This window comes from Malaclemys terrapin, chromosome 13 (assembly GCF_027887155.1).
Source record: "Malaclemys terrapin pileata isolate rMalTer1 chromosome 13, rMalTer1.hap1, whole genome shotgun sequence".
NCBI classification, from domain to species: domain Eukaryota; kingdom Metazoa; phylum Chordata; order Testudines; family Emydidae; genus Malaclemys; species Malaclemys terrapin.
In genome coordinates, this window is record NC_071517.1 from 17,978,333 (window position 1) to 17,995,220 (window position 16,888).

At 41.8% G+C, this 16,888-nt stretch overlaps 1 protein-coding gene across 5 annotated transcripts in view; it reads right to left on the reverse strand.

Moving 5' to 3' along the window:
- TNRC6C (trinucleotide repeat containing adaptor 6C) overlaps positions 1–16,888 on the reverse strand; it is a 578,100-nt gene that overhangs the window by 513,751 nt on the left and 47,461 nt on the right. For all 5 annotated transcript variants that reach the window (XM_054047763.1, XM_054047761.1, XM_054047759.1 and 2 more), the window contains exon 4: positions 11,179–11,241. In XM_054047763.1, coding sequence (XP_053903738.1) covers positions 11,179–11,241 — 63 coding nt within the window. The remainder of the gene's footprint in view (positions 1–11,178; positions 11,242–16,888) is intronic.

The following is a 16,888-nucleotide window of genomic DNA, read 5'->3' on the forward strand; positions in this document are numbered from 1 at the left end:
TGGCAGCCCCCCCTAGAATTGCATGCAGCTCGGCGTAGAAGCGGCATGTCCGCGGCTCTGACCCAGAGCAACCGTTTGCCTCCTTTGTTTTTTGATAGGCTTGTCTGAGCTCCTTGACTTTCACGCGGCACTGCTCAGAGTCCCTATTGTGGCCTCTCTCCATCATGCCCTTGGAGATTTTTTCAAAAGTTTTTGCATTTCGTCTTTTAGAACGAAGTTCTGCAAGCACTGAATCCTCTCCCCATACAGCGATCAGATCCAGTACCTCCCTCACGGTCCATGCTGGTGCTCTTTTTCGATTATCAGCCTGCATGGTTACCTGTGCTGATGAGCTATCTGTGGTCACCTGTGCTCTCCACGCTGGGCAAACAGGAAATGAAATTCAAATGTTCGCGGGGCTTTTCCTGTCTACCTGGCCAGTGCATCCGAGTTTACATTGCTGTCCAGAGCGGTCACAATGATGCACTGTGGGATAGCTCCCGGAGGCCAATACCATCGAATTGCGGCCACACTATCCCTAATTCGAAATGTTAAAATCGATTTTGGCGCTACTCTGCTCGTCGGGGTGGAGTACAGAAATCGATTTAAAGGGCCCTTTACATCGAAATAAATAGCATCGTTGTGTGGACGGTTGCAGGGTAAATTCGAATTAAAGCTGATAAATCCGAATTAAAGTCGTAGTGACTCATTCTGTGGTGGTGGAAAGATGGGCCTAAATTTTCAAAGGTGACTAGAGATGTTAGGTGCCCAATTTCAGCCATGCCCAATTTCAGCCACTTAAAAGTAGCCTTGTTTTTCTGAAAGTGGTGAGCGCCTGCCTTCTGAAAATCAGGCTCCTTTAAGGTGTTAAGTTGGGCATTCAGAAACAGAAGGATGCAAAATTACTAGTCATTTTTGAAAATGTCAGCCAGAGATTTTAAAAAGGGACAAAAGCAAAAGCATAATTAGAAAAGGGCCTCCGAAAAGCTGACCTCAACATCATGGTCCATTTTCAACAGAAAGATCTGAAACACTATTTTAAGTCTAAAACTTTCCAAGACAGTTTAGAGTTCTGAACTCTATACTGAGGAATCAGCCCTTTTGAACTTGTGTACTCTAGAAGCCCTTCATTGAGCAAAATAGGTGTGTCTCAAGCCTCTAATAAAAAAAGCATTCCTTGTGATAGTGATGGGCAATCTCGGAGTAAAACAACTGACACAAACTGATGTACAGAACTTCAAGCTGAAATGCAAAGATCTCACTCCTCTCCCATCTGGTAGAGATGCCAACTGACCAAGTGTTATCTGGGAATCTAGGTCACCAGACAGAGGCCTTTACCTTTTCTCCCCCACCTCTTCCCTCCCCACAGGTCTGAATTTTTTAAATCATGACTTTTATTAAATCCCAGCATGGTGCAGATCACAGCTATAATTTTTCTCTCTCCCCAACTTCCCACCACAAATCCATTCTAAGTGAGTGACATTTGCAAAGTGTATTTTCACGGCCCTCCATAATCCCTTCAGAATATTAAGACTGCATTACTTTGTCTTTGGTTACATTAACTTCAATTTTCCTTATGAGTAAGTATTTGGCTAAAAATTAATATAGTGAAGTTGAAAAGAATCTTATGATAGGAAAAGACTAATTTCATCTCTGGCTGCTCAGATACCAGAGTACACTGGGGTTAATGTAATTAACTTACAATTTTAGCCTGGGTTGTGTACATACACTGAATTTCCCTGCTGGAAACAAGATTAGATTTTATTACACTATATATCCTGGTTATCTTCACCATGCCTCCAATATTACTTCCTTCAATGACTTCAAGGCTCTCTGCTGCAATGAAAATGCAGAACCATCTGGTACTGAGCCCATGCAGTTTATTTAAGGATTTAATTAAATGCTCTAAATGGTGAGCTTCTACGAATTAACATTTTAAATGTGACTTATTGCAGGTTTAATATTGTCTTAATGCCAACCTGGGAAACTCCATAGCCAAGTTGTTGACGTTTAAATTGAATTCATCTGGGTGGCTCCAGGGGGACTCATTAATTAATCTAAACAACTAATGGGGATTGGTTCTGACTTTTGATGAAGATTATTTACAGAGACAATTTGCAGTGAATAAAGAGTCACAGTAGGCAAATGTTTAATTGAATTTTTAAAAAAGGGACCTCATTGTCTTCAATATCAGGGATGCATCTTGTGAGTAAGCTTTGAAATACATTGAAAGGGGACGATTGCTTGAAGCTTTCCTAGCTCAAGCTAATAACAAAGAGAATGGGTAATTACATTTGCCTGTGTAATTTGCAGCTTGTAAGGGGACAACAGGTCTGCCTGGCTCAGTTTTCACAGAAACCTTGTGTGGTACCAAGAACAGGTTTCTCTACTTGTTTTTACTTCGTATAGCAGAATGCAGGATTGTCCATCTAAACAACAGCTGGTAGAACTAGGGTCAAATTCTGCTCTGATTCATACCAGTATAAATCCAGAGTAACTCTAATGAAGTCAGAGAATTTACTCTGATTTGACAACAGTGTAATCGAGAGAAAAAAATGGGCCCATCGTCGCTTTTCTATTCTACTGTGCACAAACGGAAATCAGCCCTCTGCAGCTCATATTGCGCCATCAGCCTGCCAGGGATTGACATCTTGCAACATGGTTATTTTTCAGTGAAGTACAGTACCAAAATAGCACTCATCTCTCTGTCTATTGACTTACAGCCATCAAAGCACTTAACCTATTGTCTTAAATACTGCATCTTTCAGATTCATTTTCACTGAGTTTTTATTTTTTACTATTTTAAGTTAAAAATCTGTATTCCAGTCGCACTTAGAGACTGCAACCAAGATGGGAGTAGTGTTGTGCGAGGCATTGAGCATACACATAGTAAGACACAGTCCCTGCCCCAAAGAGCTTGCAATCTTAACTTTTAATAGTAACCTATAACCACACTTAACTTTAAGCATATTAATAAACTCATTGCCTTTAATGAGAATATTCACATGTTTAGAGTTAAGCACATGTGTACACGTTTGCAGGACAGTATTCTAATTAGGCAAGATGGACATTTTTAAATTGCCAGAAATGTATTTAACTAAATGTTAAGGATGATTCAGTAACTAACAAATGTTAATGAGGTGTATGCAGCTATTAATCTGTGATCAATGTTTGCATTTGTAAGAACTCCGCCTGTGTACAGAGAACACACCCATTTTATTCCCAGTGTTGCTATAGACTATTCCACACAGACACACACACACACACACGTTGTGCTCTCTCCTGGAGACTTTATTTCTGTTCTTTCTTGTAGCTGGGTTTTTCTTAATCTAAAATAAAAGTAATTCAGATTCCATGGTCTAATATAATCCAGGACTTTAAAAGGTATTTGTCAGGTGATGGTTCCATCCCATGGATGTCTATTCACTCAGAACAGGACTTAGACCTCCAACTCATCTCACAGAGGACCCCTAAAAGCCTTTAGATCTTGGGTAATGACTTTGGGTCATTTCTGATTTTGTCTGTTTGTGAGTCCATCCAAACATCCAATGCTTAACTAAATATTTTATTTCTGATTGTGACATACAGATGAGCGGCATGGCGATGCAGTATGCCCATTTGGGCTAGGATCTTGCCCCTGCTAAGGCCCTTTTGTGATGTTCTGGCTGCCCAAACAGGCTATAAAGTTGGCTCAATAACCCAGCTGAGAACTCCCTGCCTCTGCACCTTCCCTTACATCACAACTCTTGGCATCAGGGACACAGCATGAACACTGCTGTGACCCAATGATCCCTACCTGGTTTAATAGTCCCTTGGGGGACTATTATCAGCCAGCACAAGTTAGAGCAAATCCTAGGCTGCTTTATGTTGCTTCAGAGGCCAGAGTGACCCTCAGTAGGTAGGTGGGTAGGTGTGTGTGTGTGTGATATAAAGCTGTCTTTTCCCCAGCATGCTAAGGTCTGCACTGATAGGAGATCAGCCAAACCCAAGGATCAAGCCCATTCTCTTCTCTGATTTATCTCTACTTATGATTTAAATTTTATTTTTGATAATATAAGAATCTGTCTTGTCTGAAACTAAGAGCTTCCAGACTTCATTTCTTTACATGGCTGGGCACAACTAGAATGCTAATGCAGAAGGGAATTGAGGGGGAGGATACAGTAAGAAGATGTACATAGCCATTAAGTCAAGGAGACTAAAGCATCCAGTCCCGATCAGCCCTGTTGGATACTGTCTAGAGCATTGCCAACGGCTCTGTTACCTAGAGAGGAGCTCTTTTATGCAAACACCTCCAGTAACAGCTTTTGTGGATCTGACAGACAGAGTGGTTAAAAATTATACATTCAGTGGGTATCCTGTAGAGAGATATTGTACAGCACATCTGAAGAGGGGAGGTGGAAACTCAGAAAGAAATTTTGAATTGTCTGAAGGGAAAAGGCTCTCAGTCAGACAGGATGGATCCTAAAGGCAGATCAACCAGTATTGCAGGAGTATTGCCAATGTTATTCTTTCCTACCTTCCCTGGGAAATTGAAGAAGGAATTCAACTTATATGAAAGTAGACCAGAGTCAGGAGGAAGATAAATCCCAGAGGATGGAAGTGATTTTTATATCTATCTATCTCTATATCTATATCTATCTATATTGATAGATAGCTATAGATATAGATATAGCTAGTGATAGACCAAGGCCAGTTGGGAACAGCAGAGTAGTCCTGTTGGTATCCAGGAAGTGAGCAGGCAGAGCCCACCCACTGCTAAAGGACCTCCCCCCAGCCTAAGGGGAGGATCCACAGGTCCATGATACCAAACAATTGCGGGGAACAACTAATGAAATAACAGGAACGGGAGTGAGGTGACAGGGCTAAACGAAGGGAACCTGATGGGGACACTGAGCAGAGAACTCCAGGCAGTGCCCACTGCTCTTCAAAGGCATCAAGGGAGCCAGCAGACGCCGCCCAGAGGAACTCTGCCCAGATGCGTGAACGGACGGAGGAGCGGAAATAGGCCCCACAGTCGCAGGAAACCCCATCGGCCAACCTCCTCTCCCTGGTTTTGTAGACGGCCATTTTGGCCAGGGCTAGGAGGAGGTTGACAAGGAGGTCCCGCGACTTTGTGGGGCCATGGATGGGGAGTGCATAGATGAACAGGTGAGGGGAAAGTGCAACCAAAAACGTATTAATATATCCAAGAGGAGCCGGAATAGGGGCTGCAACCTGGCGCATTCCAGATATATGTGCGCCAGGGTCTCCCTCACGCCGCAAAAGGGACAGGTGTCCAGGAGGGGAGTGAAGTGATGAGAGGCAGAGACTCAATGTAGATGAGAGGATAGTGAGAGAGTAGTGCTTTCCAATGGAGTGAAGATCTCAGAATACATAATCTCTCCTATCCTTTTTGTAGCTAATAGGTTAACTTCCCCAGGCCTCTCTTAAAGTGATGTGGCTAAAGGTTAAATTTTATTTTCTGTAATACCACTCTTTCTTAGATTAACTTGATGTTAAAAACATAAGGTATTTAAGAAACCAAAAGACAGCTTGCTATAGCTAATTTATTTGAAAGGAAAGGGTCCATTCTGACAATTTCAGAGAGAAAGTTATCTCCATCTTCTAAAGAGAGGTAGGTAATTAACTCATATGGGTTACAGCCTACCACCTGGTCCTGGGCAAAAGGAAGGGGCTGAGGTTTCTGCCCTAAGGGGTTCCATTAGGACCTGGAGGTACACAAGGACCTGAAAGTAGAGTAACAGGTAGTGTGACAGGTAAAAATCAAACAACAGGCAAGTTATCATCTTACCTGTCCTTTAAAGAATTGCACATCCTCGTGCAGAACCCAAATAAACAGAGCATCTGCTAAATGATAGTGGGGCTCAGATTTTCAGTATTTTTCTTTGCTTATGTTTCACCACTATGGTCATCAGCAGGAAATTAGAATAGTATTTATTTTTTCCCCCATTGGTTCACCTGCTTCTGCTGTTTATTCTAGACCTGAAGTCAACATAATCCTGTTCATCCTATCACAACTGTGGAATTGCCCATTTCAGCACTGGTGGGTCTTTTCAAAGCATAAGTGCCTGAAGTTCACACAAACAGTGCTACCTGCTTCATTGTATCATGGGAGAATGTGGGTGAGGGCAGGCAACCCTGCATAATTTTTATTTAAAGACATGTTTTAAAAATCTGCTAGAACCTCTGAGTGAAATTCGCCTCACTCTCTGGAGTGACATTTCTGTGACCCAAGAATCTAGTGTTTTAGAATTAAAAGAAGATGCATGAGAAAATAATGAAGTTTAACGTCTGGATTCAGCCTTTTGGGGAAGAACATTGTCAGCAATAGGCCATGTCCACATCTTACCATTTCTTCCTTCACAACATTTCCAAGATCTTACCCTTCCTCTCTATCCCAACAGTTATACTCCTGATTATCTCCCATTTCAATTATTGAAACGTACCCATTGCTGGCCTTCCAAATACCCATATCACCCTCTCCAGTCTACCCAAAATACAACCACCATAACTATCTTCCTTGCCTGTTGGTCTGACCACATCTGTGAGTCTCTCCTCTAGCGCCTCCTCCTCCACTACATCAAGTTTCAACTTCAGATCCTCACTTACAAGGCTCTCCGTAACTCAGCCCCAACTGACATCTCCCATTTAATCGCTTCTCTTATTATCCCAGCCTCCAACTTCGTAGCGATATCAACCTCAAAGCCTAAGTTGTCTGCTTCTCCCTCAGCCATGCTACCCTCATGCACAGAATGCTGTCCCATTACAGGTCCTCCAAACCACCACACTCTCTTGAAACTGATTTCTTCCACAGTGTCCACAAGAATGGAGTCACTAATAATAATTAGGTATTAAACTACCGGTACCATCAAGATCATCAGCTGAATCAAATAGCTAGCAAACGTACTATGTGCTGTAAGCTTTGCTACCTACACTTGTCACATATCAGTTTGGACCATATGGGGGGGGCAGAGACTATGCCTTTCTGTTTTGTCTGTAAAGTGCCTGGCACACTTTTGAGCACGGTAGACATAATACTAAAATAGCCCTGTGACATGAGCGGCCCACTGATTTCCCTTGAACTCTGTTCAACACGGTTCTACAACCTTTGGCCAAGGAAGCAGCTCCCTTTCTCCAGGAGAAATTCCCACCCCCTGCAAGGTCAAGTGGGATGGAGAAAAGGAAAAGGATAATGCAGTAGATAGTAGGGATGCTCAAGATGGGGATATTATTTACATCTCATCTATTCCTGCCTGCAGAGTTGGTAGATTTTACATTTTGCCCCGAGCACCTGTCTACCTAGTTATGGGACCCCTATCCTTCCTACAGTTAATTTGTGCAGACTCTATTAGAGTCCTTCGTCTGGTCTCTACCGATTTCTGCTAGTCTCTGTTGGGTCAGCTGGAGGGCCAGTAGCTCCAGGGGCCAGTACACCAATAGGCTTATTGCTCTGTTCTAAAACCCAGTTGCCAAGTGGAAACTGTAAGAACCAGTTGAAGGTTTTTCACTATAGTATCCACTAGAGGTAGGTTTATATGTCTCAGAAGACCACGTAGCTGGTTGCTTGGATAGGGCCTGTAAAGCTCTGCTTCCTATTTCACATGAACAGCACCTTACTCAGTAAGGTAGGCCTATTGATGTTATGGAACTACTTGTGGAGGGAGGTCCCACTCATCGCTAGTGAAGGTTCCAGAATCTGGACCTTACTTTGTAATTCTAGCCTCTTAAATCTCTCATAAATTAAAAATCATCATTACATTTAACAAAACCCGCTCCAGCTATGCGTGAAAATGGGATGCTCACTGAGAGGATTAAACCTACCATCCAACCAAAACCCCACAGTCGCGATAAAAACATAGGCCTCGCCACAACTCTGCCTGTAGATGGAGGCTCATTAATAGTCATGAAACCAACATGAGAGAAACTTGAAGAGCTGACAGCTATTGGGGAGTCTTGCCCTGACGTCTGATAACAAGAGAAAATGAATCACGGGGCTGCGCATCAGAAATGATTGACTGGTCACTTTCCCAACAGAGCTTGCGGTCTACAGCAAGTCCACATTTACAATGAACACAATACGGCTGGCACTGTCAAATCCTTGCTCATGCTAGTGATTCTTACTCACACAGTAATCTCATTGATTACAAGTGTTCCAGGATCAGCCCCTATTTCAACACTCATTTCTGATATTTGATGCATTCTTATTTAAAGTGCCATACTACTGTATAGAGGATGCCTTATAAGGTATCCCAGACATACTTGTCAGAGATGCCATTTTTCTCACTTTTAATACATATTTTATGATATTTTAATAGTGGTTATTATTGTATGAATCATCTCCTCAGTAACCCGGGTGCAGCCAGTGGACTTTAAAAATACATCTATCATATCCTATGTCTGCAAAATGTATAGAGATGGGACCTAGCTACAAAGTAGACACTGTATCTGAACTTTCACAAACTCCTGTGATGTTTTGTTTTCCGGGTTTTAATTCAGGCCATTATAAAAGATACTTATAAAGGGCCAGCCACAAAATTCCTATCTAGCTCAGGATCCAAATTTCAAAGTGTGAAGATTTTCTGATCCAGGACTCTGATTCAGGCCCATCTCTCCTGGATTTATATATTTGGAATACAGTCAGAGATGGAGTCCATCAAGGATGTTTTTTAAAATTAAACCTTGACCAAAGCTGCTCACATTTCAAGACTCAGGTGTTGTAGCTCCTTTCTTCTCCATTGGGTACCAGTATATTGCTGCTATAGTATGGTCAACTTTTAAAAATATATAATATATATTTTAAATGCTTAGCTCCAAGCATGGTATGTTGTACCAAGACCATTCATTAGGAACATTCGTCTAACTTGGTAACATTCAATATGTATGTAACTATGAGGTAAAATGATATACACAAACAAAACCCAACTAAAAATCTCTCATATTAAAATTCCCAGCTTTCTGGAATAAATTTTAATTGTCACAGAATTTAGCAATGTAAAAATGTTCCATTACTGTGCAAATTCTGTCATGCTAACAACAAGAAGTCTGGTGGCACCTTAAAGTCTAAAAGATGTATTTGGGCATAAGCTTTCGTGGGTAAAAAACCACTTCTGAAGTGTTGTTTTTGTGGATACAGACTAACACGGCTACCCCCTGATTCTGTCATGCTAAGTTATTAGTAAACTTCATCTCAAAAATGCTCAATTAAACTGTGATAATCTTGCTGTGGGAGGCTACTTTAACTGAAGGCCCTTCACACAAAAATAGATGTACAGAAACGATTTTTTCTGGGATGGTTCAAGGACTTCCTAGGGAAACAGAATTGTTTAGTTTCTGCCAATTTTTAGTTAATGGGTAAACATTGATTCAACAATGTGTTTTCTTTTTTTCTTACTTGTATCTTCTCTTATGCTCTTACATTGGCAACAAATATTGTTATGCTGAAATACCGTATAACATCTCTACCCCTTTTGTAATAGTTTGGATTAAATATATCATTCCATATCCAGTATGTGGTTTAAGTATAGCAATAAAAATAGAAAGTTCAGCAATAAAATTTTTCAAACAAATATTCACAGATAGTTTATTGGTATTGTTTGCCCAGCTCTAGCAATTAGCCAAAGACAACACAACTGAACAGCTTTAAAAAACAAACAACCACGTCCTTTCCCCTTCAAATAAAACAACAGCATTTAAAAGAGAAGCCCTAGCCTTAATGCTTTGCTATGAACCAATGGAATTCCATCATTGAAAGACCCAGCAATCCTTTGAGGCCTTTGCAAGCCCCAAGAGGACTGACTTATAAATTTGTCATTTTTCAGTTCATCCCTTTAACAAACTGTCTTATTCCTGGAGTTTAAATTGTTCTATTAGTTGCCATCAATCTAGGATACTCATATGTCCTGGCCCCTCCGCATCCCCTAATACCTTAGTATTTGAGTGCCTCACAGTGTTTTTAATATAGTTGTCCCCACAACACTCCTCTGAGATAGTCCTTCCCTGTTACCTCCATTTTACAGATGGGAAACTGAGGCACAGAGGCCTGGATCCACAAAAGGACTCGGTTGCCTAGAAAAATCACTGAAACACTGTGATCCACAAAGCCTGAGCCAGGTGCCTCAGCTGTCTCTACAATGCATGGGGAGAACTAGATGCCTTAGAAAGCGATCCATAAAAGCCAGCACGCAAGTAACTCCCCATCTAAGCTTGCCAGAGGAGTGTACGCTAAGCCCCACCTGTCTCACAGAGTTATGTGCCTACGACTGGACTGAAGGGACTGCTAGCCAACCACAACTGGGAACCTACCTCCTGGAGCCAGGTGGCCTAGGCGCCTAAGTCATCTCTTGTGAGAATGAGTTAGGTAAATGCCTCATTCCATATAAAATGTCTGGGGGAGGAGACAGTGTTAGCCTAGTGATTCCAGCACTTACCTGGGATGCAGGATTCCTAGGTTCAATTCCCCCCTCAGCCCAATGGGGGAGAAAAGTTTTGAAGACGGATGCTTTAACCACAGAGCTATGGAATATTAGGACATGGGGCTCCCTAAGTTCTCCTATTGAAGCTGTTCCACTGTAGAATAACGAAAGAGTGACTGGAACAGAGGGACTGGAGCCTCGGTCTCCCACCTCCCAAGTGGAGGCCATAACCACTGGACTCGAGTGTCTCTCTCTTGCTCTCTGGCCCAATGACTGCCAGATCAGGCCCTGCAGGCAAGATAGACACTCCTCCACCTCACTTTCCCCAGTTCGTGGATCACACAGGGGCTCAGGTGGGAGACAGGTGTTCACATGTATAGAGTGAGGCAGCAGTGTGCATGCCCCACTGCAGAAATGTAGGCACTGAGGAACTTTGACCTAGGCACAGAGTTAGTTTAGGTGGCAACCACACAGGGGTTTTGTGGATTCGTCGATCTGGGCTAGAGAGTCTAAAGTACATGACTATCCAAACTTACACAAGGAGTCTTTGGCAGAACAGAGGATCAAACATGCATCTCCCAAGTTCCAGACTAGCACCCTAAACTCTTGGTCATTCTTTCTCCCTTACCACCACTTGCAGAAACTATGAAGGGAAAACGTCTTTTAAACCTTTCTGTGCCTCCTGTCTTATGCAACCCATAAAATGAAGTGATGTATTTTTTAAACGAGGGTTGGGAAAACAGATGTCACAATTTTGATTTTGATTAAACAAAGCTATGAGACTGACCTTCTCTTTCTCTCCAAGATCTTGATTATCTTTGGTTTTAAATTCACAAGCAGCATCCATGTCCTGGAAAAAAATATATTGAATTTGCATTATTTTCAAGGTTTACATCCATGCTCCCAGTAATAAAAGACTGAATAGTGAATATTAAGATGGCTGCAATTTTGAGGTGATTGTTTCCTGTAGAGTCCAGTAGCTCAAGTGGAACAGAGCTCAATAATACAGCAAACAATGCTTCCAGTTCTGCAACACCTTTATTGGCTCACATTAAAGAGGGCTGATTAGAACGGGTTTAAAAAAAAAAAGGGATTGGAGAATTTCATTATCTTCCCCCCCACCGACCCCCAATTTCCTCCTCTTTTCTGAAACTTGAAAATTTTTAAATTCTGAAACTTGGAAAATTTCAACCAAGTCAGTAGCTGCTCAAAAACAAGGACAAATTTTGTGAGAACTTTGTCAGATTCTGTTTCAGATTTTGAAATTTTATCAATATTTGAAAAATGTGACCAGCTCTAATAGTAACAAAGAATATTTAGCAATTCTATAGCACCTATTACCCAAGGCTTTCTAATCACTTTAAAAAATTGCCATTTTCACACCATTCCTGTAAGGAAGATACTATTATACAATTTTACAGATGGGAAGATTGAGGCACAGAGAGACAATATTTCCAAATTCACATAGAAGTCAGCAGCAAAATTAGGAAGCAGTACCCAGAAATCTGAGCTTCCAATCTCCTGCTGTCATTAACCATTATCAATTTTGAGATCTTTGCAGAAGAAAAAATGTTTCTCAACAGCTGCATTTCATAGTTCTCTGGCTTTTGGGGGACTAAGGTCCAGATTTTGAGAGAGACAAGGTGGGTGAGGTAATATCTTTCATTGAACCAACTTCTGTTGGTGGAAGGTGCACACTTTCAAGCTACTCAGAGCTCTTCTTCAGGTCTGGAGAAGGAGAGTGTGCTTCCTTCCCCAGACCTAAAGAAGAGCTCTGTGTACCTCAAAATCATGTATCTTCCACCAACAGAAGTCGGTCCAATGAAAGATATTACCTCACCCACCTTATCTCTTTCATATTCTCAGACCAACATCACTACAACAGCACTGCAAACAGATTTTTAATGGCATTTAGGAATTGCTGAGCTCAGCATTGAAATGACTAATTTAGGAGCCTAAATCTCATTTTCCAAAGCACTTAAGTGACTAACAAAGGAGCTTGTGCTCCTAAATCACTTAGAAATGTTTAGTATCGGGGGTAGCCGTGTTAGTCTGTATCTACAAAAATAACAAGGAGTCTGGTGGCACTAATCTGTTAGTCTTTAAGGTGCCACCAGACTCCTTGTTGTTGTTTTTTAAATGTTTGAAAATTCCACTCCATGAACATAAATGCCCAGTACATCGACAGCTACATTGTCTACAGAAATTGACATGGATAAAGAATAAATATAAATGTACAATCAAGCATGCAGTGTCATTAATTAGACCCTAACTGGCAAATTCTCTTGTGAAATGCTGAAGATATTGTGGGACATTTTCAAAGCCCCATTAAGAACCCAACTCCCAGTGAAAGTCAATGGGGGTTTGGCACCTCTTATTTTTGCCACTGAAATTCTTCACAGGAGTATTTTGGAATCTGCTTAATTATTTTAAGATCTGCACAATAGTTATTGGAATTGGATTTATTCTCCCTAGATAGAAGGGAAAGGCCGTGAGATGAACTAAAACAGGTTTTCAAAATCATGTAGGTCTAGCAACGTTGAGGCGAAATATTATTCCCCCCCATGTGGGTTTATTTCCCACACTGCCTCTTTTACCCGCTAAGGACACTGATGTCTGCAGAGACAGGCACTCATTGTGTGTTCAGTTAAATACAGACTGTAACAAAAGAGACATCCACATACTGTGTGCGCTTCTCATGAAAAATTTACTTTTGTTCTCTTAACAAATAAAGGTCATTCTGACTGAAACAATTTGTTCGCATTTTGTGTATGGAAAATATAACAGTGAGGGCTTTAAAAAGGTAAAGAAGACAATCTAAATATTTGGGGAAGCCAAGAAGTTTGGATTCAGATTTAAACACCAGAGTTCAAGGGGTCAGAGCCAGTTCTACCTTAGGCTCATCTTCACTAAAAGTGAGGTAATCCAGATGAGAGAGAATTGTTTAACACAAAAGGCCAGTTAGAAATGGAGTAAACAGAGGCAGAATGCAAGATTTACTGGGTGAAGTTCCATGGCCCGTGTTATACAGGAGGTCAGACTAAGAGAATTGTAATATTTCCTTTTGGCCTTAAAAATCTATACATTACAGGGCAAAGCTGAGAGCACATCGTATGTGAATAAAAAAAGACAGCAGCGACATTTGTTTCTGGAGAAGGAAATGGTGAAAGAACAAGATGATGAGATTGGGAATATACTTCACCTAAAAGAGGCAGACATGTGGGCTGAATGATGGATATCTACTTCCATATCGTTCTACATTCTTGGGAACATGCATTACTTGGATTAATTTAATGAAACAGATCCTATTGCCTCAGTTGGAGACTGTTGAACTCAACAATTCACTTTTATAATTATTCACTACTGTGATTTAATTATTGAAAGAGAATCTCAACACCACTGCTAACTGTTTAATTAAAAACACAATCAGGGAGCAATAACACCAACATGTGACATAGTACTTAGAGGAGGTTCCTCGCTGAAAACTTATTCCAATTCCTTTTCCTGGATAAATTTGCCAATACATTCAGAATTCTAGAGGCAGGACAGGGTGAGGTGCGAGCTGCACAAAATAGCCATAAGCTATTTTTTATTTGGATTCTGCTTAATTTATGCAATATCAAGCTGGAGAAAAGGATTCTCTAGGGCAACTGGGATGGGGGTAGCATTTCTCATGGTACGGAACAGACAAACCTTAGATACAAGGATTATAAAGGGATTCTTCACTCAGTTTGCTAGGGGATGCAAACAGATCCTGTGAGGAACCTCCTGTTCCATGATTTGAGAGCCTACCTCTCCCTTACCTGCCTCTTCATGCAATTCTTTTCACCTGTGTAAAATGCTACCACAGATGTGAGGGCAGAATTCTGATCTAATAGCATTTCACACCCACTTTAAACAACTGCAGATGACTCCACCCAGAGCCTCAGTTGGTACAAATCAGAGTGACTCCACTCTAGCCCTCAGTACCTTCTAGGCTTTGAGGTGAAACTTCTATGTAGCGTGAGAGAGGTACCCTGGTTCAAATCCCGTACAAAGTCCTTGCGCTGACACCTTTCACCAGCATTAAATTCACTATAGACTATTTAAAAGAAACAGAAAACTAGCCCTTAAATGATAGTGAGTTGAGCCATTATCTTGACGAACACTGGTTCTCTAGAAATATTGAGCTGTGACTAGAACAATTCCCATTATTTAGATACTTTGGAATTTTAACAGAGATCAGTGGTATTTATATAGCTAAAGGTGGAGACAAAATAGCTGCCTCTCTCCCTTTGACAAACCAGGGACCCTGAAAAGTCCAATTGGGTCTTTGGGAATTCACTTCTTTAGCTCTTGATGCAGGGGGGTGGGGGCTCAGCCCAAGCACACAGGCTAATCATGATTTATGAGGCAGGTAGGATTTTTTTAGGAAGGAAAGTTTGCATTTGTCTATTGTGAAACGGACTGGTTATGAACGAAAGCAATTACAGACCCCCAGGGTTGACAGCACTTGCTAGATTTAAACAGTCTCACTTGGTGCTCGTAAGAAGTTGAAGTGAAGATTTCTAAATTCCTAGGCTGTCTTTTCCTATTATTCTTTAAAACACCCAGCTTTCCTGCTAACTAGGTTATATCAACTTTTTTGGTTTTAATACTTTTTTTAAAAGCTGAAACTACTGAAAAAATTAAATGGCTGCCTACTTGAATATTATCTTCCCAGTTTATTGTGTGCCCTCTCTCCCCTTCCTTTCCTGGAGAGACCAGCCATCACATGAAAATGCTTTTCATCATCTGCAAAATTTGATGCCCAAAATAGCCCCATGGTTGCCCTAGCAACTAGCATTTATTCCCCCTCCCTCCTTCCCCCCCTTTGCATATTGCTGCATATTTCTATCATCTCTTTCCAGGCACAGTTCATAAACACGGCTGCATAATAAAGAATGTTATCACCAATGACTTACAGCCCAGCTGCTGCAAATAAGATATGAAGTGGCAGGGAAATACAATTTCATGCAGCTAGGACAACAGATTGATTGGGTGCCCTTCAAATTTGATGCCACTTCTTTAAGTCTGTCCAAATAAAAAAAAAGTTAGTTTCCCCAACCCTCCCCCCCACCCCTCTTTTCCTGGTGGTAATAGACAATAAAAGCAGGAGATAATTCATAGGGATACTCACTATGGCTGAAGCAACCTTGCCCTGAGACACTGATGATTCAAAGAGATATGTGCCTTCCTCCCCATCCCTATATGCTTCCCCAGTCCTTCTTCATCAAAAGCTTTATCCCTCCAGTTTGGTCGTCTTTTTAATTTAATTAGCTTCCCTCTCAAATGATTATTCCTGCTCAGATTACTAGCAGGAGGGCTGTTGTAGATCTAGGTAAAACAAAACCCTGCACTCCCACAAGTGCCATCTTCAAAGTTTGATTATATATAGTTAGACTAAGAGTGATACAAAAAGCTGCGAGCAACTCCCATGAGTGGAAAGTGTTCCCGGGATCATCAGCATGTCAAGAGGAGGTGGGGTTCTTGAACTGAATCTGGGGAGGTCACCCTACTCCATTGTGCCATTGTTTATAGCAGGGATCCTCAACGTTTTTCTTTCTGAGGCCCCCTCAACATGCAATAAAAACTCTACAGCCCACCAGTGCCACAACCACTGTTTTTCTGCATATAAAAGCCAGGGCCAGCATGAGGGGGTAGCAAGCAGGGCAATTGCCCAGGGCTCCACACCACAGGCATCCCCACAAAGCTAAGTTGCTCAGGCTTTGGCTTCAGCCCCAGGTTGCAGAGCTGGGAGCCCCACACAGCAGGGCTTCAGGTTTCTGCCCTGGGCTCCAGCAAGTCTAACACTGGCCCTGCTTGGCATCCCCCCCGGAAACCTGCTCGGGGAGGGATGTGGGTGCAATAGGCACAGACCCAGCAACAAAGTGACTGAAATTCTATTATATCTGGGCTCTCACAGAGCCCTTATCCCCATAGTATCTGAACACTTTGCAGAAAGGCATTAAGAGACATGACTAGCATGTGGCACCTGTGGTTCCCTCCCCCCCAAAGGAAACTGTTTGGAGATTTTTTTACCTTTACTATTTTAACTGTATTTACTGTATTATACAGACACTATGCTATGTGTTTCTATTAGAAGTCCAAGGTCAAAGAAGTGCACCTTGCACTTGAAGCAGAAGGGAATGAGATTTATGGCATGTCTTTGATCCTGTGGGAGCTCTTTCCACAGTCTGGGACCACCCCCCAAGAAAGACAAGCTTTATACTTATGGTGGAAAGCTCCATTGTGCCTAAAGAGGGGAGCTGTGGACTCCAGTCCTCATCCCGGACCTTTGTGATCTTTTATATATCACGAGCCCAACCCCTTGAATGCCTCAAAGACAAAGGCTGTAACCTTAATTGTGCTTAATAGTCTATGGAAAGCTAAGGTAGAGAGCAAAGAACAGGTTTGATGTGCATGTGCTCACCATTGCCTGCATTATGGAGGAGCTGGACTACTGCCTTCTGTGCTAG